Below are 26,448 nucleotides of genomic sequence, written 5' to 3' on the forward strand. Positions count from 1 at the left end.
TTATCCTTGTGACCACCTGGCTCTTGAATACCACAGCCTTAAAAATAGGGAACTTCTTACTTTTTTTCTCATAATGTGAGGCTTCACCTGGTTAGCAATGTCCTGGGTCTCTGCAGTGGCTAGCATGGCAGGGGGCACCCCACACATTATCGTGGTAGCAGTGGGAGGGGACAGGGCAGAAAGGACCAGAGAGTTTATGTCTCTGCCCGAAGGTACCAGGGATGCTGAGATGGCTCTGTGGCCGTCAGTCTCTCAGGTGTTGGCTCTGTCACCTTTTGCTCCTTTGCCCTTTTCTTACTCGCTCCAGCATGACCCATCTGCACCACCGTCTTCTCCCCAGGAGACAGGAGGGGCCCAGAGACTTCCCTCTCCCTCTTTTTCAGTTTGAAAGTGCATGATATGTGTTTTGAACAGAGGAGGACCTTCTACTTGGATCAGAGGTGGGTGTCGTTGGCTTTTTTGAGGATGCCTCTTGCTCTTGGCTGGAGGGTGGTGGTTGCAGGCAGGCCTGAGAACTGGATGACCCACGCAGAAAGAGCCAGCACAGATGTGTTATAATACCCTTCCCACCTCAGCAGACATGACTAAACAAACTCTGTCTGCTTTGAACAATTAAAGCATTTGTCCAAGCGGCTCCCAGAGAGAGCGAGGCCCTGCAAGCAGTGGCATGCTCTCAGAGGAAGGCAGTGTGTGTGTGCAGTACGCGTGCAGTCCCTGTGCTGTTAGCAGGCTGCCTGGCCATACTCCGAGAAGCACTCTATGCATTGCCACCTTCTGCATTTAAACAGCCAGAATGACCTGAGCTGGGTACAGGAGTGTAGCTTCCAGACTGTCTTTCATCAGTTTTGAGAAACTTGGATGCTGAATTGGGAAATTATGATTTGCTTTAAAGAAATGCAAGAAACGCAAAGATAAATGCAAGAAATTCTTTCCAGTCAGCGCCCATTCCAGACTTGATGGTGAAATGAATCCCCTCCTCTGAGACCAACTGCTGTTGCCTTCCTTACCCCACCCCCAGCAGTGACCCCCATTGAGCCAGCATCTTTCTCTCTTCAATCCTTCTTAATAACAAATAATAATTTCCACGTTCTACCTTTAAAATGAAGACTGAGCCTGTAATCCCAGCACTTTCGGAGGCTGAGTCAGGCAGATCACTTGAGGTCAGGAGTTCAAGACCAGCCTGGTCAACATGGTGAAACCTTGTCTCTACTAAAAATACAAAAATTAGGCGTGATGGTGCACACCAGTAATCCCAGCTACTTGGGAGGCTAAGGCAACGGTGTTGCTTGAACCCGGGAGGCAGAGGTTGCAGTGAGCCGAGGTCACGCCACTGCACTCCAGCCTGGGTGACAGAGTGATACTGTCTCAGAAATAATAATAAAATGAAGACTGCCTTCCTCACTATGGTCCTGGCTAAGTGTCTGCTCACCACATGACTATGGAGTCGGCAGAGCGGGCTTCTTGCCTCTCTGGCTGGTTGGCAGGGAAGGGCTGAGGCACAGAGAAGTTCTTCTGCCTGGTGCTGTCAGCAGTAGGTACAGAGTCAAGACTAAAACCCCGTTGTCCTGCCCCAGGTCTGGCAGTCTAGAAGAAAGGGGCTATGCAGGGTACCCAGCCAAGGCAGAGTCCAGAGGAAGTCAAGGAAGAGTATGAATGTGAGTGTGGGACAGGGAGCACTGTGCATCAGCCTGAGAGGTGGGGGGTACAGAGGAACAGGTCACTTAATGCTTGGCACTTAGGTCTGAGCCTGTTTATGAACGCACTGGGGTGCAACCCACCTGGCAAGGAAAACACCTTCCTGAGGTCCCACCACCCCCTGTGTGCCAGTCCATTACTGGCTGGCATTAGGGTGCTCACCTGTCTGTAGATTTCCTTAAGCCCAAGGGGCAATCACATGGTCCACAAGTCTGCATATTGGTTTGCACTAAACTCTACCCTGATAACATGCCATAAAAATGGTCTAGGCCGGGTGCAATGGCTCATGCCTATAATCCCAGCACTTAGGGATGCCAAGGGAGGTGGATTGCCTGAGCCCAGGAGTTTCAGACCAGCCTGGGCAACATGGCAAAACCCTGTCTTTGCAAAAAATTAACCAGGCACGATGGCACATGTCCGTAGTCCCAGCTACTCGGGAGGCTGAGGTGGTGGGAGGATCACCTGAGCCCAGGAGGTTGAGGCTGCAGCGAGCCCAGATCCCACCACTGCACTTCAGCCTGGGTGACAAGAGAAAGACCCTGTCTCAAAAAAAAAAAAAAAGTCTAATAACAGAGCAGCTAACATTTATTGAGTGCTTACTGTGTGCTAAGCACTGCACTAAACACTTTGTTGGCATCATTTTTTCAAATTTCTCCCAGAATCATGTCTTAGAAAATGATTACTTGTTTTGACTTAGAAACTAAAATATTGGATTTTATTCCTCCTACTCTTCCTCCTCTCCCCCCTGCCCCGCCCACCACCCCTTAAGGGACGATGGGCGCTACAGGGCTGGGGTTCTTGCCCCCAAGATTCCTAAGATTCAAAAGAAGAAGAATATTTGCACATTCAACAAGCGTGTATTATTATTTCTGACTTGTTGAGCATTTATTGATGCAATGCACCACATGAGATGCTGCAGACACAAAACTAATGCATACTCGCTGATCTCAAGGAGCCGGCACACATCATCTGCAAGGGATAAACCGGAAGTGTTGTGTGCTGTGGCCCAAAACAGAGGAGGAAACGGAGGAGGACAGAGCTGAGTCTGGAAAGAGGAGGTGGAGGCACAGAGAGGGAGATAGAATCAGTGGTGAGGAACACAGCCTTCTCAGGCTGGGTGCAGTGCCTCATGCCTGTAATCCCAGCACTTTGGGAGGCCAAGGTAGGAGGATTGCTTGAGCCCAGGAGTTAGAGACCAGCCTGGGCAACCTGGCAAGGTCCTGTCTGTTCATAAAATTTAAAACTTAGCCAGGTGTGGTGGTGCGCACCTGTGGTTTCAGCTACTCAAGAGGCTGAGGCAGGAACACTGCTTGAGTCCCCAAGGCCAAGGCTACAGTAAGCCATGACTGTGCCGCTGCACTCCAGTCTGGGTGACAGAGTGAGACCCTGTTGTAAAAAACGAAACAAAGAACACCAGCTTCTCTCCCAAGAAATGAGGTTAACGATAACACCATTTCCCCTCGTGGCAAGGATGGGTCTAGATACTGCATGAGATGTGCTTAGCATGGTGCCTGAAATGCAATCAGCAGTTGGTAAAAATGAATTATTTTGTTGAGAGTTAAAAGTGCTTTGGAGGAGGACCTGAGTCTTGTTATCTTTGCACCACCCCAGCCCCTAGAGTCAGCACTGCCTCACATGAACACTGTGCCCCAGGATGCTAGCTAGTAAGGTGTCACAGACAGGGTGGGGAGGAGAAGCAAGCCCCAGCCTGAGCAGGAATGACTGGAGGAAAGGCCAGAGACAGAGCAGCCTGGAGGTGCGCTGGTGCGCAGAGCAGAGAGTGGAGGGTTCAGTAGGCAGTGCTCTTCACCCCAGGTCTGAATAATGCCCGGGGCTTGGGAGGCCCCTTTGGCTGGGCACTTTCTCAGGGTGGTCATGCTGAGCTGCTGACCCCCAGCCCTCCTCTCCAGCTCCCTTTCATCATCACCGTGAGTGTTCATTTAAACTCAGCAAGACCCATGCCAACAAAAACAAAGAAAATGATCTCTTAGTGGTTATTTATATTGTAAACCTCCTCTGGGGTGATTTTTTTTCCAGTCCAGCTTGCAATAATTTCTTAAGAAAGATAAAGTGCTTTTTAAGTGTAATTTTAAAGAGCAGGCTCATACGTTAGCTTGCTTGCCGTTACTCTGTTAGGGTTTGATGTTCACAACATGAACTTTGATTTGTCTTCTCCGGGTAGTTTGGGACCACGGAGAAAAGTCCTTATTCTGTTTTAAAAAAAAAAAAAAAAGCCATTACACAAATACTTGAAAGCAGAAACTCTTCTCTGAAATCTTCTCTGAAATGATGAAAAACTCATTAAAAACTGCTTCCTGAGAAGGCAGAACAGATGCAAGGGAACACATGAAGCTGATTCTTTAAAGATGTTATTTTTTGAAGCCACAGTTGTTATTTCTTTTCTGTTAGCCAAAATGTAGCCTTCTGAACTTAGCACCTCATATTTATCAGCAGAGAAAGAGAAAAGAGAAAAACAAAAGAAACTAGAAGCAGAAAACTCTGAATTGTTTATAAAATGGGCTTTAAAAATACTTAAGAGAATGAACCATGCTTTCCTATTTTGCTCTTAAAAATTTAAGCACTTTCAAGTGATGGCTGATTAAAAAAACTTGGAGAGCATCTTGAGGCCCAGGTTTCCCACCATCAGAAATGTGCAGCCACAAAGGAAAAGTCTAGAATTTCAGCATTTGTGAGCCATGCCACTGTCAGAGTTGGAAAAGTACTAGCTAGCAGAAAGCCTCCTCCTCCTCCTCCTCCTCCTCCCCCCCCCCAGGGGAAAGCTGCCAGCCTATCCCAGTTGGCACAGCCATGCCCCTTTGCCCAGGGCTTGTCACCTGCACACGCAGATGAGGATGTTCAATCTGAATGAGAAAGGAACTGGAGATTCCAGCAGCACCCTAGGTCTAGGAGTGAAAAGCTCCCAGAGTCTTAGCACTGTGCCCTTCTGCCGTAAGCTGGGCTGCGTCGACTCTGTGGCAGCAGGCAGATGCCCGTTCTGCAAAGGCATCTATATTTAGGTAGGGACACCAGCTTGCCAAGGTAAAGAAGGGCATGATGGGCGTCGCCTCAGAATGCTGTTGGTCTTGGAACAGAGGCCCTCAGCATCTGTCCTCACATCTTCTGCTCAAAGGCAGGTCCTGTGTTGCCCTGTGGGTTAGACATGCTCATGGAGGAGAGGACAGCTCCCCAGAGCCAAGGCGGTCTGGAAAGCATCAGCGTTCTTCCTGAATGTGCGTCCTTCATGCCGGGTGGCTACGTGCCGCCAGGCAGGGACTGCACACTGTGGTTTCGTAGTTGCTGTGCTAAGGGGAGCTGCCACACGCTGTCTGTTAGCAGGACATAGAGTTGGGCCCCAAATGGCCCTAGTGGTGTCAAAAGCAGATGTCTTCAACCCACAGTGGGAAGCTGCTCCCTCCCAGCGCAGCCTGGTGGGCCTGTTGACCGCCTGGGGGAGTCACTGTGGTGCCTCGACACACCTGGCCACTTTGGGACTGCACAGCATCCCTTCTACCCTAGGGAGGAGTAGCTCAGCTCAGCTCTTCTTCCCCAGGCTCAGCCCAATGCGCTTCAGCCCACATAAGCGCAGCCCTGCTGCGGAGGCCCCTCTGCCTTTCCCTTTGTGACTTCCTGGCAGGAGCCTCCACTCCAGCTGCAATTCAGTGCTCATCTTGCACATTCTCACCCCAAGGTCTTTGCTCCCTGAATGGCCCCAGCTGTATGGTCCTATCCCTGCCCTTGTGGGTCACCTCCTCAGGAAATCTGTAAAGGCCCAGCGGATTTCTTCCTAAGATGTGTTGCTTGGGGGCCTCCCTTGAGGCTGTGCTGACATTTCTGCTGGAGTGTTTCATCTTTTGGGGCCTGGACCCAGGCCATGCCCTGCTGAGGCCACTCCTTCATCAGACACCCTGCCTGGTGTCATCTGAGGTGTCCTTTATCTGCCTGGCTGGACTGAAGGCTCTCAGAGGGAAGGGCCATCTCATGTTACTCATCTCTGTCTCCCAGTGGCACCCAGGATGGTGCCCAAGTCCCTGTGGAGGAACCCTGGCTTTTGTGATTCTCAAAGTATTCTGCATCGGCCCTCCCTGAACAGGTTTGTATGGCAAGCATAGGGGCCAGGCAGGTCTCAGAGCAGGCTCCCTTTGATGGATTAGGGGGAGGTGGTGACAATGGGACAGGAGCACTGCCTGGGGACTCTAGGCCAGTGAACCAAGGGGACAGCTACAAGCCCTACAGGAGGACTCAGCTCTTCAGCAGTGGACTTGACAGATGATTGACAGATGAGGCACACAGGGTCCCTCTGAGGAGGGCTCGGCCCCTCTCTCTTTTCAACCAGGCTCCTTGGTACGGAAGCGGGGGCACGCGCTGCGGGGAGAACCCTGTGTTCTCACTCTTAGGAGAGCTGTTCTCAATTCCAGCCTTCCCAAGAGCCCTCTGGGGCATTTCAGAACTCCCCTGGACCTGTCAGCTTCGTACCCTTGCTTGAATGGTGAAGCGTATCAGTCCTTTTTAGAGTGTCTGCAGATCCCCTAAAACAAGAGCCCCAAAGCTTATGCTCCTTAGCAGAGAAAAGATGATTCCATGTGGGATGATGCAGCGTTGCCTGCCAAACCAGCCATCAGGCCATCCAGTGCAGCTGCGGGCCCAGGCCCAGGAGCCTCCCCAACTGCTGAGGCCTCCATCTCCATGGGTTCTAAAGGAAAGGGGCCTCATAACTGGCTAGTTGGGGCAAGAAGACCACCCTCCCAGCCCAGCCAGGCTGATTTCTCAGGGCTGGTCTGTGGGTGGGAGGAATTAGAAAGGACTGCCCCTGGGCCAGGGGGGTGGGATTGGAGGAGAACCGAGAGGTTTTCAGTAGAGAGGCTCATTAGGGGTGAACTAGGTAGCCAAAGAAACATCTTTAAGAACTGCAGTTACTGAATACAGCCCCTCATCAGCCCTGATGTTGGTCCACTTAAACTTTGGTCCACTTAACCTTGCTATCAATGTGGGCTCAGGGAATGTGCCTGCCAGTACAGGAAGACAGCCTTGGGCTACGGGCCCCACCTGGCCAGCGCCCTGTTCCCACAGCAGGACCAGCTTCTTCCTAACTACTTTTGTTTTGTCCTGGGACAGAGCCTGGATTTTGGGTTAAGTTTGTGCCTTCCAGGCTGGGAAAGAAGCCAAAACTTCTGTTTCCCATGCAAAACGCCACCACACACCTAGGGAGGATGTTTGTGTTCCACGGAGGTCGCCACCCATCTGTTTTCAGAGTAAACGTTTGTGTGAGCGCACTCCGGCGGGGAGTCCCGAGAGCGGACCCTCTTGTCATTGCACCCGTAGGCGCGGAACGAGCCTGCTGCCCCGACCCTGCGGCTCCGACCGGGGCCGAGCAGCGAAGGACCACCCTGGTCTGGTCACCTAGGATTCTGGGTCCAGCTCAGCTGGTGACCCTGCTTAGGCCACACCCCTCTCTGAGCCTCCATCTTCCCTTTAGCAGCTGTGCAGGATGAACTTAATGTTGTGCAAGATCACGTCCAGCTCTGGAATTTTAGGATTATGAGCTTATTTACGATCAGCCTGTTGATTCTACCTCTAAAATATAATCTGAACCTGTACACTCCCCTCCATGTCTCCTGGTACTCCATGATCTTGTTGCTTCCTGCCCGAGTTCTGCAGTTTAGAATAAACCCAGGCCCCTCTCCGTGGACCCTCTGATGGCAGACCTCCATCCCTCTGCACAGGGCCTCACCCCCCCCCAGCCACATGCTCTGCTGTCAGCCCCCTGGAGCCCCTGGGATCTTTGCACCTGCTGGTCTCTCCATAGAGAGCTGCCCTCCCTCCACTCCTGACGGGCTGGCTCCTTCCTTCCTTCCCATCTTTCAGAGCTCAGCTTCAAGTGTTGGCTCCACTGAGAGGCCTTACCCCCAAGTCCCTTTCTAAAAGAACTGTTCCTCCATCATTCCACCTCTCACCCCATGTTTTTTTCTACATTTTGTAGCTCCTTCCTTGGGTGGATCTGGTTTTGTGTTAGTCTCTTGTCACCTCCACTAGGCAGGGACCTCCCAGGGCAGGGACGCACCTGTCCCAGTCATGGCTGATCAGTGAGAGCCTAACATATCATAGCATGTGGGGTACCGTAGGTGTTCAAAGAATGCTGGCTGAATGGATGGAGACTTCCTTCATAGAGCCCCATTTTCCTTCCTGATTTCTTAGTCTCAGGCCCCATTTTCTCTGAGATCCAGGGGTCACAATGAGAGTGATTATAAAACAAACTACACATGCAACATGAACTCCTCAGTCAATCCCGAGAGGGCTTTCACTCCACACTTCACCATCTGCCCTGTGGCCTCAGATTAAAACTCAGGCTTAACATTTCCTGAAGCCCTGCTCGGTGCCAGGTTCCGGGTCTGTGCTTTCCAGTTGTTTTATGTATCCTTGATAATTTCTGTATGGTTGGTGGTAAAATGGAGAGATGTATTTTCCTGCGGAGAAACTGAGTCTCCGAGAAACGAGCTAGCCCACAGAGAGGTGGTGACTGGTGGAGCCCAGATCTGAAATTGGGAGCGTCTTGCCCTAAGTCCAGTGCTGTTTCCTTTATACCCAATGCCACGGAGCCAAAGTGGGACCTGGCCGAGATCTGGCCCTGAATGTAGAAGAGGCCAGGGAAGGGTGGAGGGAAGAGGGCGCAGGTCCCAGTGTGGGATTCCAGATGACCCCTATTGTCCAGCTGGCTGGGAGATAACGTGGACCCCAGGGCTGATAGATGTTCTTGAGGGCCACGGGAACCTGACAGAAGGTTGGTGGCATTTCTAGAGGCGTGTGGTCATAGCATGGGGGTTTTGTGGGGACTGGGAATAACCAAGGGCCTCGGGGCAGGCTGGGTGGCACTGCCCTCTCAACGCTGACCCGTCAGCTGGTTCAGGAAGGCCTTTCTGAGGCCAGCACAGACCCTACCACACCATGGCCCTTCAGGGGATAGCTGTCTTGGCAAAACACCTTTTGCCAGACCTAATTGCCAGAAGCTGCAGTGGAGATGAGAACCCAGGACATGGGATGAGACAGACCTACGTGTGGATCTCAGCTCTACCATTTGCTAGCTATGTGGCCCTGACAGTCACCTGCCTTCTCTGAGCTCTGAGTTCCTTATCTGTAAAAATGCCATGGTATGGTAGAGATGAAAGAGAGTCATATTTGAATATGATACAGAATAGGCCCTTAGTGCCAACCTCAGTGGCTCACACCTGTAATCCCAGCGCTTTGGGAGGCCGAGGCAGGCAGGTTGCTGAAGCCCAGGAGTTCGAGACCACCCTGGTCAATGTGGTGAAACTCCGTCTCTTAAAAAAATACAAAAATTAGCCAAAAAAAAAAAAGCCAGATGTGGTGGTGCAGGCCTGTGGCTGCAGCTACCCAGGAGGCTAAGATGGGAGGATCACCTGAGCCTGGGAAGGTCGAGGCTGCAGTGAGCTATGATTTTGCTACTGCACACATACTGGACAACAGAGTGAGACTCCTGTCTCAAAAAAAGAAGGCCCTTAGTAATTCTTGAGAATGAGTGACTGAAGGAAGGAATGGACACCTAAGACGTCCTCCTGGAAGACAGCATGGAGAAGGGATCTGAGCTTCTTGCTATTTTCAATGTGACAAGCTTTAATTTGGCTGTAATACAAGGTTGATTACGCACAGCTTCCAAGAACTTACCACAAAATGTTAATGATAGCAACTGAGATTTTTTTTTTTCAGGTTGTAAAGTTGTATTCTCCATCATTGTAAGCAAGTAGCAACACAGATGATGTGTACCCTGCATCAGGTGCAGTTCTGAGCACTTTATGCCCACTAACTCATTTCATGGTCACAACAGCCCTATGAGGGAGATAGCATTTTTGTCTTCATTTCTCAGATGAGAAAACAAAGGCACGGAGAGATTAAATAAATAGCCCGAGGTGACACAGCTCGTCAGTGGCAGAGCAGGACCCAGTCCTGGAAGTCTGGCTTCAGAGACAGAGCTCTTAACTCCACCTGATAGTGATTAATGGCTATAGCAGAATCAGATCAGGGTAAGAGAAGGCATGGCACTGAGCCGGGGAGGCCAGGGAAGGTTGGGCTGGAAGGATTCTGTTCTCCTTAAAATGGTTGGGAAATAAGACCTCTAACTAAATGAGTGGGAGACCGTGTTGGTGCTTTAGGGGAAGTGGGCCTGCTGGCAGGGGGTCGCCCACCTTCCACCTTTGGTTGTTCTGAAAAAGGCACGGTATTTCTCTTGGGACATTTTTGGTAATTACTATAAATACGTTTTTATATTGTGTAACTCCCCCCATCTTAAGCTATATTCGTTTTCTCTTATGAATTTAAAAAATCAAATCTATTGATGCACATACAATCAAATATATGTAAAAGTGCACATTTCTGAGCTTTGAGAAACGTACTCGCTTGTGGAACCAGCACAGTTCGGCAGCATCAAGCAGGTCTGTCTGGCCTGTCCCGCCCTGCACAGCCGCCTGGAGGTTCACCTGCATCATTGCGTGTGTCAGCACTTGGTGCCTTTCTGTTGCTGAGTAGCGTCTCGCTGTGTGAGTGTACCAGAATTGTCTACTCACTCACCTGGTGAGCTGTTCTTGGGTTGTTTCTGGTTTGGAGCTGTTATAAATGAATCTCTGATGAGTGAGTGTGTTTTCACTTCTCTTGGGAGATTTTCTAGGACTAGAATTGCTGGGTCCTATGGTGGAAGTATATGTTTAACTTTTAAGAAACTGTTATTTTTCAAATTCACTGTGCCGTTTTTGCTGTTCCCACCAGCAGAGTGTGAGAGTTCTGGTTGTGCCATGTGCTTGTCAGCACTTGGAAGCTGGTAGTCCTTTTCATTCTGGCCATTTGAGTAGATATGCAAGTGGCATCTCATTGTGGCTTTTATTGTACTCTGATGACAACATCTTTCCCACATCTCTGATGGGGAACATCTTTTCATATATTTATTTGCCACCTGTAGATCTTCTTATGTGACCCTTCTTTCAAATCTTTTGCCCATGTTTCCATTGGGTTGTTATATCTTATTGAACTGTAAGAGTTCTTCCACCCTGAGCAACATGGCAAGACCCTGTCTCTACAAAATATAAAAAATAAAAACAAATTCACTGGGCATGGTGGTGCGCACCTGTGGTCCCAGCTACTCAGGAGGCTGAGGTGGGAAGATCCCTTGAGACCAAGAGGTGAAGGCTGCAGTGAGCAGTGATCTCACCACTGTCCTCCAGCTAGGGCAACACAGTGAGACCCCATCTCAAAAAAAAAAAAAAAGTTCTTATATTTTCCAGACATGAGTTTTTTGGTCAGATATTGGTATTGCGTATATTTTCTCAATGTCTTTGGCTTGCCTTTTCATTTTCTTGATGTTGTCTTTAAGAGAGAAAAAGTTTTGAATTCTGAAGTTTAGTTGATAATTTTTTTCTCTTACAGTTCTTCCTTTTAGTGTCCTAAGAAATCTTTGCCTATATCCAAAGTCTTATTGATTTTTCTTTTTTTTCCTAAAAAATTTATAGTTTTAGCGTTTTTTTTGGTGGGGGGGGGAGGGATGGAGTCTTGCTCTGTCACCCAGGCTGGAGTGCAGTGGTGTGATCTCGGCTCACTGCAAGCTCCGCCTCCCAGGTTCACGCCATTCTCCTGCCTCAGCCTCCCAAGTAGCTGGGACTACAGGCGCCCGCCACCACACCCGGCTAATTTTTTGTATTTTTAGTAGAGACGGGGCTTCACCATGTTAGCCAGGATGGTCTCGATCTCCTGACCTTGTGATCCGCCCGCCTCAGCCTCCCAAAGTGCTGGGATTACAGGCGTGAGCCATCATGCCCGGCCGGTTTTAGCTTTTACATATATGTTTGTGATTGATTTCAAGTTAATTTTCATGTAGGGTATGAGTTAAGGGTGAAGGTTTATTTTTCTCTATGTGGCTATCTAATTGTTCCATCAATGTTTGTTGAAAAGATTGTCCTTTCTCGTCAAATTACCGTGGCACCTTTGTTGAAAGTTATCTGCCCGTGTTTGTGGGTCTGTGTCTACCTCTGTATTCCTGGTTATCCTCATCTCAGTACCAAACTGTCTGCTGCCTGAAGCTTTATAGAGTCAGGGGGTCAGCGTCTGCCTTGTTACTTGGTCTCCGATGGTCCGGCCCAGTGGCAGAGGATGTCATCCTGCCAGCACATGCCTCCCTAGGATTGGATCATGCCCCTCTCCTGAGAAGCCATGTCACCTGCATTTGCATTATTCGAAGTTGCAAGATGTCCCTTCTCTCTCACCAAGTGAAGTTGGTGTGTTTATATCCTGCGTCCTCCCCACTTCACCCTGGGACTCTGAGCTCTCCAGTTTTCCTCCTTCTCTTCTCCCTCTCTCTGATGTTGACCCGAAAAGCCCTTTGAGGTAGAGAACAAACATGTAAAAGTGTCCGCCTTTTTAAAGGGAAACTTTTCAAAAACTTTTCTAAGGAACTGGAAATAAGAACTAAGTAACAGAAACCATTTCATAACCTTCAGCATGGCCATTTATCTCAATAACCATTTCATTTAAAATGTGGGCCAAACATATAAATCATATCTTGAAAGAAAGCATGTGGGTGCCACAAAAATCACCCTGTATTCTTACCATCTAATTTAAAAAATGTGTTTTGAAGCCTGGGAGAAGGCAAACAAGCCTGGGGCCCATGCCCTCCTCCCCCAGGGCCAGGGATGCAGTGGAGAGGCCGAAGCACTGAACGGCACACCCTGTTGTTAGCCATTCGCGTCAGCGGCGGGAGCCACTGCTCTTGAAACCTCCCTCCTCTGAATGTCACTTGGTAAATTAGGAGCTGAGAGCCTCAAAGCCAGTCTGCTTCTAACCAGTGCTTGGACAAGCCCTTGCACTTAGGCAGTAAACACTCCAGGAGAGATCATGTAGCTATTGGTGCTTATTTAGCAACATCCCCAGAGGGAGGGTGCTAAATATAGCGGGACCCTGAGGTCCATTTTCCAGACTAATAAGAGGGGGAGACCTAGAGCAGCCTGTCGCTGTGGGCTGGGAATTCCAGAGTCTTCTGCCGGAAACCTCACTAAGAATTGCAAGGCTAAGATGTCAGCATTTCCTCTTGGCAGGTTTCAATTTGCTTCTTAACACTTCCTGGGAGGGAAAAACAAAAGACACCAGCAGATGTATCTTGCCATGGGCCATAGCCCTTCCTGTGGCCTGTGTACCTCTCACCTGGGTCCCTGGAGACACCAGTATCCCCACTGCTACACTGACCCTTTTTTCTCATCTGGTCTTCCATACTTTCCTCTTTCCCAGCCTAGTAGCTGCTCTCAACCACCCTCTGCTTCCCTCTTGTGCCTCCTTTAAGATGACAGTCCCCTGGGCATCCTCCCGGGCACCCCCTCCAGGGCGTCAGGTCTCTGTGTTTCCAGCCTGGGCTCTGTTCTTGGGAGTGAAGGTGACGTTTGGAATGGCTGAGCATAATCTGTGCCTCGAGTGTAGCTCGGAGGTGCTGACCTTCCTCTGGGTCTAGGTTCTGAGGCATGAGACTGTTCCTTCAGACTCCTCGCTCCTTGTCAGTTGCAGCCCTGAGCATCTTTGTAGGGGGAGTGGGGAGGATTTGGGGGATGGAATGCCTCTGGAGGTGGCATGCCAGCCCACACGTGTGCACAGGCCCGGTCTGCTGCCCCCTTCCCTGGATGTGCCTTTAATCAGCTGCACAGGCCACAGTTAGATGGCGGCATCCTCCAACCTACCCCACGGTGCAGGAGCAGCCCCACCCTGCCAACATGAAGCCTGTCGTTTTCTCCTTTTAATCTCCTCATCCCTGGCTGCCTGATGTTCCTTGTGTAAGTCACACTTTACATCTTACCAGCTGCCTTGGCCATGACTTTCTTTGTAGTAGAACCTTAACCTTGTTCCTGGAACCCCGGGGCAGTGGGTGTCATGGGGCAGTGCACATGCTCTCTGGACTGGCAGCAGGGGGCTGGGGTTGGAAAGGCTGGGAGAACTCCTCCCTCAGAAGACTCTACAAGTAGCCCCCACAGTTCTGTTTCCTTCTTCCTTCCATCTTTCCCCCTGCCTCAGCCCCCAGCTGCCTGTGTCTGGAGAGCTGAGTTTGGGGCAAGGGTTCCCTGAGAAGAGGGGTTTGGTCTTAATTCCTCAGCCCTCAGCTGCCTTTGTCTGGAGAGCTGAGTTTGGGGCAAGGGTTCCCTGAGAAGAGGGGTTTGGTCTTAATTCCTCTGCCAAGTCTGGTGCCCAGGCTCGGGGAGGCAGTAAGTGCTTAGAGTACAAGAGTGGGAAGGCATGCGGGTGTCTTTCCAAAGGGAGGCAGGGGGTGGTGTGTTAGGAGGAGCACAAGGCCGGCCGCAGTGGCTCACGCCTGTACTCCCAGCACTTTGGGAGACTGAGACGGGTGGATCACCTGAGGTCAGCAGTTGGAGACCAGCCTGGCCAACATGGTGAAACCCCATCTCTACTAAAAATACCAAAAAATTAGCTAGGCATGGTGGTGCACGCCTGTTATCCCGGCTACTCAGGAGGCTGAGGCAAGAGAATTGCTTGAACCACACACCTCTGGGAACAGGACGGGGAGGACCCATTTCATGTCTGCTGAAGGATGGCGACAGGCTGGGGATGGAGGGTAGGCAAGGGCAAGGGCTGGGGCTGCTGGCAGGAGACATCAACGGCACCCAATTCCCTGCAGGGCAGGAACCATCAGCCCCAGGCTGGCCTCACCATCTGCTCTGGCCTTCCCTGCTTTGTGCAGGCTGCCCGCTCCCTTCCCTCTTGGTTCACTCCTTCAGGCTGCTCTTCTGCCCGCACCAGCAGGCTGAAGCAGTCACGCTGGCCGTCCTTGGCCCAGGGGTGAAGGGATCTGGGAGCTTTTGCCTCTGGATTCATTGTGAGAGTAGGCAGGGCTAATTCTGAGTTGCCCCAGGTCCCCATGCTGTGACGGGGCTCCGGGCAGGAATCTGGGAGCCAGGAAGTCAGACCCTGGGCCTTTACCCGGCAGCACTTCCCTGTGGCCCTCTCCAGGGCCCGGGTATGGCTGCAAAAGCAGACCTGGGTCCAGCAAGGGAAATGGTTAACCCGTGAGGCCCCCCATCTGCAGAGCCCCACAGCTACTGCCTTGCAGGGCACCCTTTTTCTGACCAGCCCCGATCCTGCCTGGGGCCTCTTGGAGTCCAGAAGCAAGAAGTACCCACTGCTGTGCGTCCCTGTGGCCTCTGGCCCAGACCCAACCCACAGTGAGGCCAGGAAGGAGAATGAGGGCGTCAGTGGCCTGGGACCCAGACTTCCCTCAGAAAGCTGGCCTGCTGCCCTGCCTGCTCCCGCCTAGGGATGCCCACAGTGCTTGCCCCCGCCCACCCCCATCCTTCTGGGCCCTAGAGTCTAAGGGCCCTGACGTGCTGGAGTCCTCAGAAGCCAGCTGGGCTGAGGGGCCTGCCTTTGACTGTGTGTGTCTCAGGTATTATGGTCACACCAAAAATCCCCCTTTCTTTTCTGCCCTGTGGAATCATATCCAGAACAGATGGTTCTGAATCATTCATTGTTCCTGCAAAGCCTCTCTACTAGTCCAGGCTCTGAGCCGGGGCTGGGGGCACAGTGGTGACCAGACAGACCAGGCCCTACCCTCACGCAGCACGCAGCCCCCTGGGGAAGTCAGACAAGATGCACAAACTACAAGGTGACAGCAAATTATGGTGGGGTCGCAGGAGGAACCAAGAGGACTAAGAATAAGGTATGCGAGCAGAGAAGTCGCTGCAGACCCAGCGGAGCCAGCTGTGCGGGAGGGGCTGTGGAGAGGAGCCTTCTAAGCCAAAGAAGCCTGTGAAAAGGCTGAGCAAGGGGAGAGCCAGAAGGCGGCAGCCGCTGGAATCTGGTGGGCCAGAAAGAGGGTGCTGGGGTGGGGAGCTTGGAGGGGTGCGCAGGGCCGGGGCTGGGGGCCTAGGGTCCTGAAAGGAGTTTGGACTTAACTCTCCCTCTGTGCAAGGGGAAGATTTTGAAGGCTGTAAAACTTGGGAAAGACACGATGGGTTGTTTTTTTGAGAAACTCAGTCTGATGCCTTGTGGGTGGGAACAGTGCCAGAGGCTTATGGAGACCCCAGAAGAGCCAGGGTGACGGATACCAGTGGGGACAACAGATCCTTCTCTTGTGGGCGTAGAGAGCCTGCGCAGTGACCCTGGAGCGAGCCCTGCCTCCCATCCTGGGCTCCTGGCTGGGGAGTCTCCACGGCCTGTAGCCACTGCCTCCTCCCTGCTCTTTCCTGCCCCTGCCAGGCCACCTCCTCCCTGTCTTTTCTTGTCCATCAACCTGAACTAGGACTTCGCGAACCAAGCCCTAGCCCACAGCCTGCTGGCCTTGGGAGCCCCGCCAGCCCTGTCCCCTCTCTGGACCTCGGGGCTGTGCTTGGGCTTCATGTCCCGAGCAGCCCTGCCAGGCTCAGCTCTCCTGAGCATGTATCTCTCTGTTAGTCCCCCTCCGCCGGTTCTTTCTTGGAATCATCTTCTGGATGTCCCCTCTCCTTTTTCTCCCCTAGTCCCTGCAGCCACCCCCTGGCAGTGCTCAGTAAGGGCTAGTAAACGCAGCCTCCTGCAGAAGAAGTGGGGGTTAGCACCCCCATTGTTTCCTGGAGGCATTTTGGGAGGCCAAGCCAGAGGATTGCTTAAGCCTAGGAGTTTAAGACCAGCCTGGGCAACATAGGGAGACCCCATCTCCACAAAATAGAAAAAATTAGCTGGGTGTGGTGGCATATGCCTGTAGTCCCAACTACTAAGGAGGCTGAGGTAGGAGGATTGCTTGAGCCTGGGAGGTCGAGGCTGCAGTGAGCTATGATGGCACCACACTCCAGCCTGGGTGACACAGTGAGGCCCTGTCTCAAAAAGTAAAGAAATGCCAAAACTGAATTTTTTTTTTTTTTTTTTTTTTTTTTTTGAGATGGAGTCCTGCTCTGTCACCCGGGCTGGAGTGCAGTGGCGCAATCTCGGTTCACTACAACCTCTTCCTCTCGGGTTCAAGCGATTTTCCTGCCTCAGCCTCCCGAGTAGCTGGGATTATAGGCACATGCCACCATGCCCAGCTAACTTTTGTATTTTTAGTAGAGAGGGGGTTTTGCCATGTTGGCCAAGCTGGTCTCGAACTCCCGACCTCAGGTGATCCGCCTGACTCGGCTTCCCAAAGTGTTGGGATTACAGGCGTGAGCCACTGCGCCCAGCCTTATTTTAAATGTTTACATTTAACAAATGAACGTTTTTAACGGACACACAGAAATATAATTGTGCCATTCACAAGGTAATTACAGTGTTTATAAAAAAAAAGAAGGACCTTAGTTCATGGCATGCTTCAGGCAGTGTGGTCCAGAAATGGGACCCATGTTTGAAATTGGATGATGAGGGCTCCTTTCAAACCCGTCTGTCTCCTTTGGAGAGAGTTAAACCTCAAGGCCCTTTGGGTATGTGCGGTCCAGGCTGAGCCTTCTCCCTCATTCCTTGTGATGGCCCAGTTGAAAGGTCCCTCTTCCCCTAATGCAGAGTGGTGGCCCAGCCCTGCCCTCCATTGCAGGGACTCAGGAGCCAGGTCAGGAGCTGGCCTAGCCTTTCGGCTGCCCAGGTTTATTCGTGGTGCTGGTGGGTGTGTGCTGTTGCTCTTGGGCACCTATTGTGCATTCGTGTGACAGGCAGCGAATGGAAGAGTGTCTGGGGCCCAGGGGGCAGAATCAGAGACCGTCCTTAATCGTCTTTAGAGGGAATTATGTTTAACAGGAAGTAGTGAGAGAAAGTGGAAAAGGCCTCTTCCTTTGCCCTTGCTAGCTTGGTCTCCTTCACAAGTTCTGCCGTTTTCTCTGTGCTTCAGTCCCCTACTTTGTAAAATGGGGGCAAACATGTGACACCACTGTCCTCAGGGCTGCCGGGAAGAGAGTGGAGGCAGGGGTTTGAGTGACATTCCCCTGTCTGGACAGACCACGTTTCATTTATTCATCAGTTGGTGGAAACTGGATTGTTCCCACTCGTTTCCTATTATGAATCCCATGTTTAACTTTTATGAATACTTTCCTATGAATACTACTGTGTTTGTGTACAAGTTTTTATGTGGACACGTTTTCATTTCTCTTGGGCAATTACCTAGGACTGGAATTGTTGTACCATATGGTAACTGTGTTTAATTTTTGGGTGAACTGCCAGCTGTTTTTTATGAGGTGGCTGAACCATTTCACATTTCCAGCAGCAACGTATGAAGGTTCTAGTTTGTCCACATCCTTGTCAACACTTACTATGATCTGGCTTTCATTGTAGCCATCCTAGTGGGTGTGAAGTGGTAGCTTATGGTTTTGATTCACATTTTCCTGATGACTAATTATGTTTGAGTATCATTTCATGTGCTTCTTAGCAATTTGTCTTTTTCTGGAGAAATGTCTATTCAATGTCTTTGCCCATTTTTTTGGTTTTGTTTTTGAAACAGGGTCTTGCTGGAGTGTAAGTGGCATGGTCATGGCTCACTGTAGCCTTGACCTCCTGGGCTCAAGGGATCCTCCCGCCTCAGCCTCCAGAGTAGCTGGGACTATAGGTGTGCACCACCACACCCAGTTACTTTTTAAATTTTTTGGTAGAGGCATGATTTCCCTATGTTTTCCAGGCTGGTCTTGAACTCCTGGGCTCAAGTGACCTTCCCACCTTGGCCTCCCAAAGTGCTGAAATTACAGGCATGAGCCACCACGCCCGGACTTTTGCCACATTTTTAAGTTGTGTTATTTGTCTTTTTATTATTGAGTTGTAAATGGCCTTTATATTTTTTCTTTAATTTATTAAAGATGGGGTTTCACTATGTTGCCCAGGCTGGTCTCAAACTCCTGTCTTTATATATTCTAGATACAAGTCTCTTATCAGATACATGATGTGCAATTATTTTCTCTCATTCTGTGGTTGTCTTTTCTCTTTCTTAATAGTGTCCTTGGAAGCACAAAAATTTTAAATTTTGACTAACTCCAGTTTCCTTATTTGGTTGTTGCTTGTACTTTTGGTTTCCTTTTTTAGTCTTTAAAATATGTAACATGTATGATTCAAAATTAAAAGGCATGCTCAGAGCAATCTCGCCTTCATCCCCACCTGCCCTCTATAGGGAGGCATTTAAATTAATTTCTCCTTTTATCATTCCTGTGTTTATATTTGCAAAATTAAAAACCTTTTTTTCTTAAAGGTAGTATGCTACGGATACTCTGCATTTCTTTCTTCTTTTCCTTCACTGAAGAAATCCCAGAACTGGGCCCTCGTATCAGCCGAATGAACTCACTGTGTTTCAGGGCCACAATGGTCCAGGTGTGGATGTGCATCAAATGGTTTAGTCAGCTGGTTCCCCGTTGAGGGCCTCTTGGGCTGTTCCCAGTCTTTTCCTGTAAGAGATCATGCAGCAGGGGATAATATCCTTTCGTATATTGGAGGTGTGTCTTCAGGACAGACTCCTAAAAGTGAGATGGCTGGGTCAAAAGTTTGTCCTCTGCAGGGGTTGGGCTGTTCTGTGTGTCACCAGGGAGGTATGAGAGTGGTTCCCCCACAGGCTCACAAACAGAACATATTGTGAAGCAGTGAGATTCTTGCTAGCGTTATCTCAGTGCAACTTTTTTTTTTTTCAATCAGCTGTATTGTGTGATTTACATACAATGAAATACACCCACTTTAAGTGTCCACAGTTTGTTGAGTTGTGACAAATTATCTACTTCCTGTCACCACAGATGGGTTTTTGCCCTTCTAGGATTTCATATAAATGAAAAATGAAGTATGATGTCTTCTGTGTTAGGGTTGTTGTCTTAAAAACTGTGTATATTCAAAGTGTATAAGATATCTTGATATCACATAGCGAAATGGTTACTACAGTTAAGGAAATTAACACATCTATGAACTCACATAGCATGTGGTGAGAGCACCTAAAATCTACACTTAGCAAATTTCCAGTATACAACCCAGCATGATTAACAGTAGTCCTGTGCTATATATCAGACCTCCAGACTATTCATACTACGTAACTGCCACCTCGTACCCTTCGACCCCATTCCCCACCCCTTCCAGTTGGGCTTCCTTGACCCAGGATAAAGACTCTGAGATTCATGTGTTGTTGCACGCATCAGTAATTTAATGGCTTAGGAGTATCCATTGTACGGATATACCACAATTTCTCTGCTTTCCCGTAGATGAGCATTTGTGTGGTTTCTAGTTTGTACCTATTCTGAGTAAGACTGCTGTGGACATTCTGGCTCAAGTTTTTCTGTGGACATGTGTTTTCGTTTCTTTGGAGTAAACAGGAGTGGAATGGCTGGATCACATGCTGAGCGCACACTTAAACAGTCACTAGACCTTTCTCCAAAGTGGTTTTGCCACTTTCCATCCCCACTAGGAGCAGTGTGTGGGCCCTTCCTGCCCCACATCCTCACAGACATCAGGTGTCGCTGGCCTTTAGCTTCAGCTCTCGGAGGAGGTCGGGTGCGCTGTCTCTTTATGGTTTTGATTTGCATTTCCCTGAGGACTGCAAGCTGCGCATCTTTTCTTATTTGCCATTATATGTCCTCTTTGGTGAAGTTTCTCTTCCAATATTTTCCCCAAAAATCAAGTTTTTGTCTCTTTAAGAGTTCTCTTTATTTTCTAAATACAAGTTCTTTTAATATAGAGATATTTTCTCCTAGTCTGCATCTTGCCTTTTCATTTTCTCAGTGGTATCCCCTTCCAAGATCAGAAATTTTAATGCTTGTGAAATGCAAACCCATTTTTTTTTTCTGGTTAGTACTTTTTGTGTCTTAAGAAACCTTTGCATTTCCTTTATTATGAGTAAGGCTGTGCATCTTTTTTTCTGTTTAAGGGCCATTTGCTTATTTTTTCTGAGAACTGGCCATGTTTTTGGCCACTTTTTAAAAATTTGGTCTGTTGGTCTTTCTCTTCTTGCTTTTTATTTATTTTTTTGAGACAAGGTCTCACTCTCTGTTGCCCAGGCTGGAGTGCAGTGGTGCAATCACAGCTCACTGTGGCCTCTGTACCTCCCAAGCTCACACCATCCTCCTATCTCCTGAGTTGCTGGGACTACAGACACATGCCACTATGCCTGGCTAATTTTTAAAAAATTATTGTAGAGAAAGGGTCTCCTTATGTTGCCCAGGCTGGTCTTGAACTCCTGGGCTCAAGTGATCCTCCCACCTCAGCCTCCCAAAGTGCTGGGATGATAGGCATGCCTGGCCTCTCTTCTTGATTTCTAAGAGCTCTTTGTCTGTTACTGAGATGAACCCTTTATGGTATGTTATGTTTTCTCTCAGTTTGCCTTTTTGACTGTTTTCCCGTGCATATTGCATGCATGTGTTTTTGCAGAGTCCAGCGTATCCATTTTTTTATTGCCTATGGATTTGGGATCATAGGCCTTCCCTACTCCCAGGCTATAATGAGCTTACCCGCGTTGGTATCTAGCATTCTTATGGTTTCACTTTCTCTAATGTTTGGATCTTTATCCCATTTAGAGTTGATGCTAACATGCGGGGTAAGGCATGGAATCAATTTTTTCTTTTCCCAAGTGACTCTCTACTTCTCTTCATATCATTTATTTGAAAAGTCTATCTTTTCCTAATGAGCTGAGATGGCACTCCCCAGGCCATTATCATTAAAATCCTTGATTTCCACATGTTCTTGGACATGGTCTTCTCTCGTTTCTGTACTCGTCGTGTCCCGCGGGCCATCTGAGTGTTCCCATGCTGACGCACCCTCTCCTCCTTGGGGGTTTCATGGTGTCTCCCTCAGCCCATGGTGGGGCTTCTCACCGCCCTTCTGTTCAGAGGGTTTCCTGGGTGTCTCTGCTTCCTGTTTTTCCACATAGCCTAGAACCAGCTCGCCTGGCTCCAGAAGACATTTGTTAACTTTGAAAATTGAGACTTTGTTAATGTATTCACTTTGAGAAAGCTGACATCTTTATGGATGTTGAATCGTCCTATGCAGAAACAAGGGGTGTGGCTCTATCTATTCCAGTTTACATCTTTCCAGGTGAGATTCTTCTAGGACTGTCGCAGCTGTTTTAGAGGTTTCATATGGATTCTGTACATCTGATGTTAGGTTTATTCTCATGTGTTTATCTTTTTCACTGCTTTTATAATTTTTAAAAAATTTTTATTTTTATAGAGACAGGGTCTTGCTCTATTGTCCAGGCTGCCTCAAGTAGTCCACTCGCCTCAGCCTCCCAAAGTGCTGGGATTACAGGCGTGAGCCGCTGTGCCCAGCCAATATAATGGGTTCTTTTCTTTTTTTTTCTCCAGACAGAGTCTCACTGTCGCCCAGGCTGGAGTGTAGTGGTACGATCTCAGCTCACTGCAACTTCCACCTCCTGAGTTCAAGCCATTGTCCTGCCTCAGCCTCCCAAGTAGCTGGGATTACAGGTGCCCACCACCATGCCTGGCTAATTTTTGTATTTTTAGTAGAGACGGGGTTTCACCATGTTGGCCAGGCTGGTCTCGAACTCCTGACCTCAAGTGATCCACCCCACCTGGCCTCTTTCATTCTGTTTTGAACTAAACATTGTTTGTACTGCATGTGGTGGGTTATAATTGGTTGTTGTCAATTTTGTATCTTGCTCTTACCAAATACTTTTTCATTTCTATTCTAAGGATATCTTAGCATTTATTTTATTGGGGTTTCCAGGTGTGCTTTGATATTACCTACAAAAAGATCATTTGTCTTTTCCTTAGGGTTGAACGTTTTTAAAGGTTTGTATTACATATTGCCAAATCTTTTAAAAAATACGGTACCAACTTATACTCCTCTTGTGGCAGTGTTTTGCCATACCCTTGTCGGCACTGAGTATTGATATTTTTTACAATCTGCCAGTTTACTCTGATCTTCATTAAGAGGACATTCACTGTGCCCCTTCTCCACACCAGTTGCCCTGCCAAGGACACAGCTGCAGTGAGGACACAGTAGGGAGCCTGCAGATCCCAGCCCCTAGTCCCACTCTTCTCCGTCCCTATCCCCAGGAGTCCCTGTTCTGGTTGTTTCTTGAGGTTTCAAATGAAGATGGCTGCTGCCCTCTGAGGCCAGCCAATGGGACAAGGCCAGCGGAGAGCCCGTCCCTGCCCCAGAGATTCGCTCTGGAAAATCCCTGAGTGGTTTTGTAAAATGCATTTTACAAAATAATAATCCCCGCACGATAAGCCTTCTGGGTGTCTCGCAGGATCCCCTGCACAGCTCAGGCACTGCCAGCAGCCGCAGCCCCTCAAGTGGCTGCATCTGTCCAGGAGCAAGGGGTCAGCCAGGCACCTTCCAGGGCCAGTCCCTAGGCCACCCAGTCCCAGTGTGGCTGAGCACCTATGCCTCTTCCCCATAGCTAAAAACCCAGTAAAATGGATGATAAAATGGGTAACACCTCCCTGAAAGTTTCGACTTTCCTATAAAGCCCAGCCCCAGCCCAGGCCCTAGTCCTCTTATGAACAGAACAACCCCGACCACCCATTTGCAGAGGGCACTGCTGTTTGGCACTGACCCTGCCCTGCCCAGGCTGGCAGCCCTCCAAGGAGGCTGGGCAGGAGGTCCCGGAGGACACAGCCCACAAGGCTCACCCTTTTCATTCTCCATCTTGCCCCCATCACCCTCCACCTCGACCCTTTGCTCCAGGCAGCCTGCCCCACCCTTTTCCACACACCCCTGGTTCCCAGCACTGAAGCTTGCTTGCTGTGTGATCTCAGGCCAATTGCCTTACCTCTCTGGGCTTGTTTCCATCTTCACCTCACAGGTAGATGTGAGGAGTGAAAGAGGGAGTATCTGCAGCAGGTCTACACAGCGCGTGGCACAGAGCAGGGTACATGAATGTGTGTTCATTGAAGGGGAGAGTGGAAGAATGGATGGGCTGTGCTGGCAAACCCTCCAGGGGCTCAGTTTCCTCCACTCAGACCATCAGAACCCGGAGATCAGATCCAGGAGCTCCTAAATGCAACCTTTGTTAGAAACACAGCCACCCTGCCCTGCACTGCTCAATCCCACCCTAAGGGAGTTTCCAGCCACACTGAGGATGAGCTCGGTGGGGACCTGACCCAGAGAAAGGGACACCTGGTCACTGGACCCCAGACGGGCCCATCCACAGCCTGGCTGGGCTGGCATCTAGACCTCGCTTGGCAATCCCCTCCCGAGAGCTCAGATAGTTTGGCCTCAGGGGAGACAGGGGCAGTGAGAAGGCTGCCTCCCCTCAGCCTGGGAGCTGGGTCCTCAGGAGAGAGGAAATTTCCTTCTATTTATTTTCGACGTCCTTGACTTTGAAAGCCAAGCTGGCGTTGATATTTACCTTGGCGAGGCCTCCCGTCTCCCCGGGCCAGCCTCGTGTAAACACACTGTTCCTTCTCTCAGCTCTGCTAGCACTGAGGTTGCCTTTTGCAACCAATTCTAGGAATTTTGAAAGTCTGAAGACGTAGGTTCAGGGACTGGCCCTCCAGGGAGCCCTGAGTGCCAGGGGCCCTGGGACCTGCTGTGCTGGCCTTGGGCTCTCTCCCTGGGGGTTCACGCCAAGGACTGCAGGGAATGAATGGGCCTGGGCCCATGGGGGTGTCGGCCAGGGTGGCTCTTGCTGGGTCCCTCAGTTCTCCTCACAGCCATGTTGGGGCCTCCCGCCCCCCAGGTTTGCTGCGAGGCTCAGACTCGGAGGACACGCGTTGAGGGACTGTGGCAGGATCTGGCTGTCTCCACTGTCCTGCTCCAGGCCACCTCCACCCTGGCTGGTGGGGAGGGCTTGCTCTTGAGCCAGCTCTCTAGTGTGAGTTGGGAGTGTGAGCAGCTGGACTACAGTTAGAGGGAACGTGGAGCAGGTGCCCAGGGTGCAGTCTCCCAAGGCAGCATGTGCCCATGCCAGAATCCCTGCCCTCAGGGAGCTTGCCTTCCAGCAGGCAGGTGGACCGCAAGGAGAACAAGCTGGCTTGGGGTGGGGGTGAGTGCTGCAGAAGCCAGGATGAGCAGAGGCTGGCTGAGTCAGGGACGGTCCCCCAAGGTGGACATGCAGGAGGTGAGCAGAGGCACATTCCCCAGTGCAAATCCCAGCCCTCCCCTGTTGGTTCCACCAGGTGGTTCACTAGTGACGCCTTGGCAAGTCTGAGATTTGGTTTCCTTGTACAGAAATGGGGTGACAGTCCCTCAGAGGCGAGGGAGTGGTTCTGCAGGTGGGAGCTGCCATGACCGCGGCGGTTTTGAAGCATCTTTGTGTCCCCCACCGGGCAGTGGGACATCTCAGCTGAGCCTCTCCCCTTCTCCACGCAGATCTGGGATATGAGCGACGACGAGACCATTTGAGATGGCCCCGCTGTGGGGCTGACTTCTCCCCGGCTGCCTGCTGAGGAGCTCTCCATCGCCAGAGCAGGACTGCTGACCCCAGGCTTGGTGATTCTGGGCCCCTCCTCTCCATACCCTGAGGACTGGGACCCCCCCTCCGCTGCAGGAGCGGCCAGTGTTCGGCGTTGCTCGGGATTCAAGATGCCACCAGTTCAGAGCTAAATAATAACCTTGGCTTTGGCCTTGCTACTGACCTGGGACTTGGTCCTCTATGCAGTTTTTATTTCTTGTCACAGTGACTGATAGCCATCCCCCAGGATGCTTTCCCCTTGGCCCTCAGGGGGTGACCCAACACAGACCAAATGGGGAAATGAGCAACCAGCTCCTGCCCAGAGCCACTGCGGGAGGTGGCACCCTCATCCCCGGAATGCGCTGCCAACCGCACTGCAGGCTCCTCCCGTGGGGGTCCTGGGCATGGGTAAAGGTGGGACCCTGTGAGCGCACTGCACCCTGGCCCTGGTGGAGCAGGAGGAGGAGGAGAGCTGAGCTGGGTGCGAGACTAAAGGGTCCACACGACCCAGTGACCCCAGATTTCCACCGAGGACAGAGTGAGCTGCCCAGACATGGCTTTCTGCCTCCCAGCCTGTCCTCCACTGTGGGCATAGCATCTGTGCCTGCCTGCCTGCTTGAGGGAGAGGAGTTTCTGCTGCTGTCCTGAGCTGGGGGAAGAGCCCAGGGGCAGATCCTGGCAGCTGCCTGGATGAGCCTCCTCCCTGCCCTTCTGAGCACGCCAGGCCCAGAAAGGCCAAGCCTGGGCTGCCTTCCTGCCCCAGCCGAGGGAGGGGTCAGACAGCTCTACCATGGGTAATTCAGGCAAGAGCTGGTTTTCCTCTTTATTCTGGGTGTGTGCAGCTGTGAGGCCATGGCCTAGGTACCTCTGACCATCCTGCCCCGTGTAGAAGGCATCGTCTTTCCTGCTATTTTCTTTCAGCTTTCGTCTTAGGCCCAGAATCAAAGTGAAAATTGAGTCAAGCTGACCCTTAAACAAACAGTAGGATTTAGTAGGGAAGATTTCAAATGAGGCTTCTCCCAAAGTAGCCAGTCCAAGTTGCAGTGGCTGTCATTCAGCTCATGGGAGCTTCATGGGGACACAGCCGGCACAGGTGCAGGGCCCGAGTCCGCCCACCCAGCCTGGCGCTGAAACTCTGGGGTTTAAGATCCACACGTACACTATGTGGTTTAAGAGCACTTTATTATTGTTCTTAAGGCTACTTTTAAGTACAAAAAAAAGATGGCCTGCCAAACCTTTTTTTTTTCTTCTTCCAGGAAAAACAGGCCACAGAGAATGGTATATTACAGATTTACACACATGGAGAGAAGGTCAGAGCGCACTGCAGGCAGCGCGGCTCTGGGAAGAACTTCACGGAGCCCCTTCTTAGAGCAGGGAGGGGGCTCTTTCTCAGTGAAATGTTTGGTTTTCTGCTGCCTCCTCTGCCCCAGGCCCCCCTCCAGGGTACTGCCTAT

The 26,448-nt window shown here is 50.5% G+C and overlaps 1 protein-coding gene across 1 annotated transcript in view; it reads left to right on the forward strand.

Moving 5' to 3' along the window:
- The window catches only part of ATG7 (autophagy related 7), a 279,143-nt gene extending 253,085 nt beyond the window's left edge, over positions 1-26,058 (forward strand). The window contains exon 19 of the mRNA XM_032149727.2: positions 24,913-26,058. Within this exon, the coding sequence (XP_032005618.1) occupies positions 24,913-24,945 (33 nt within the window). The 3' untranslated portion in view covers positions 24,946-26,058. The remainder of the gene's footprint in view (positions 1-24,912) is intronic.
- Positions 26,059-26,448: the final 390 nt, after the last annotated feature.

This window comes from Hylobates moloch, unplaced genomic scaffold (genome assembly GCF_009828535.3).
Source record: "Hylobates moloch isolate HMO894 unplaced genomic scaffold, HMol_V3 SCAFFOLD_4, whole genome shotgun sequence".
Classification (NCBI taxonomy): domain Eukaryota; kingdom Metazoa; phylum Chordata; class Mammalia; order Primates; family Hylobatidae; genus Hylobates; species Hylobates moloch.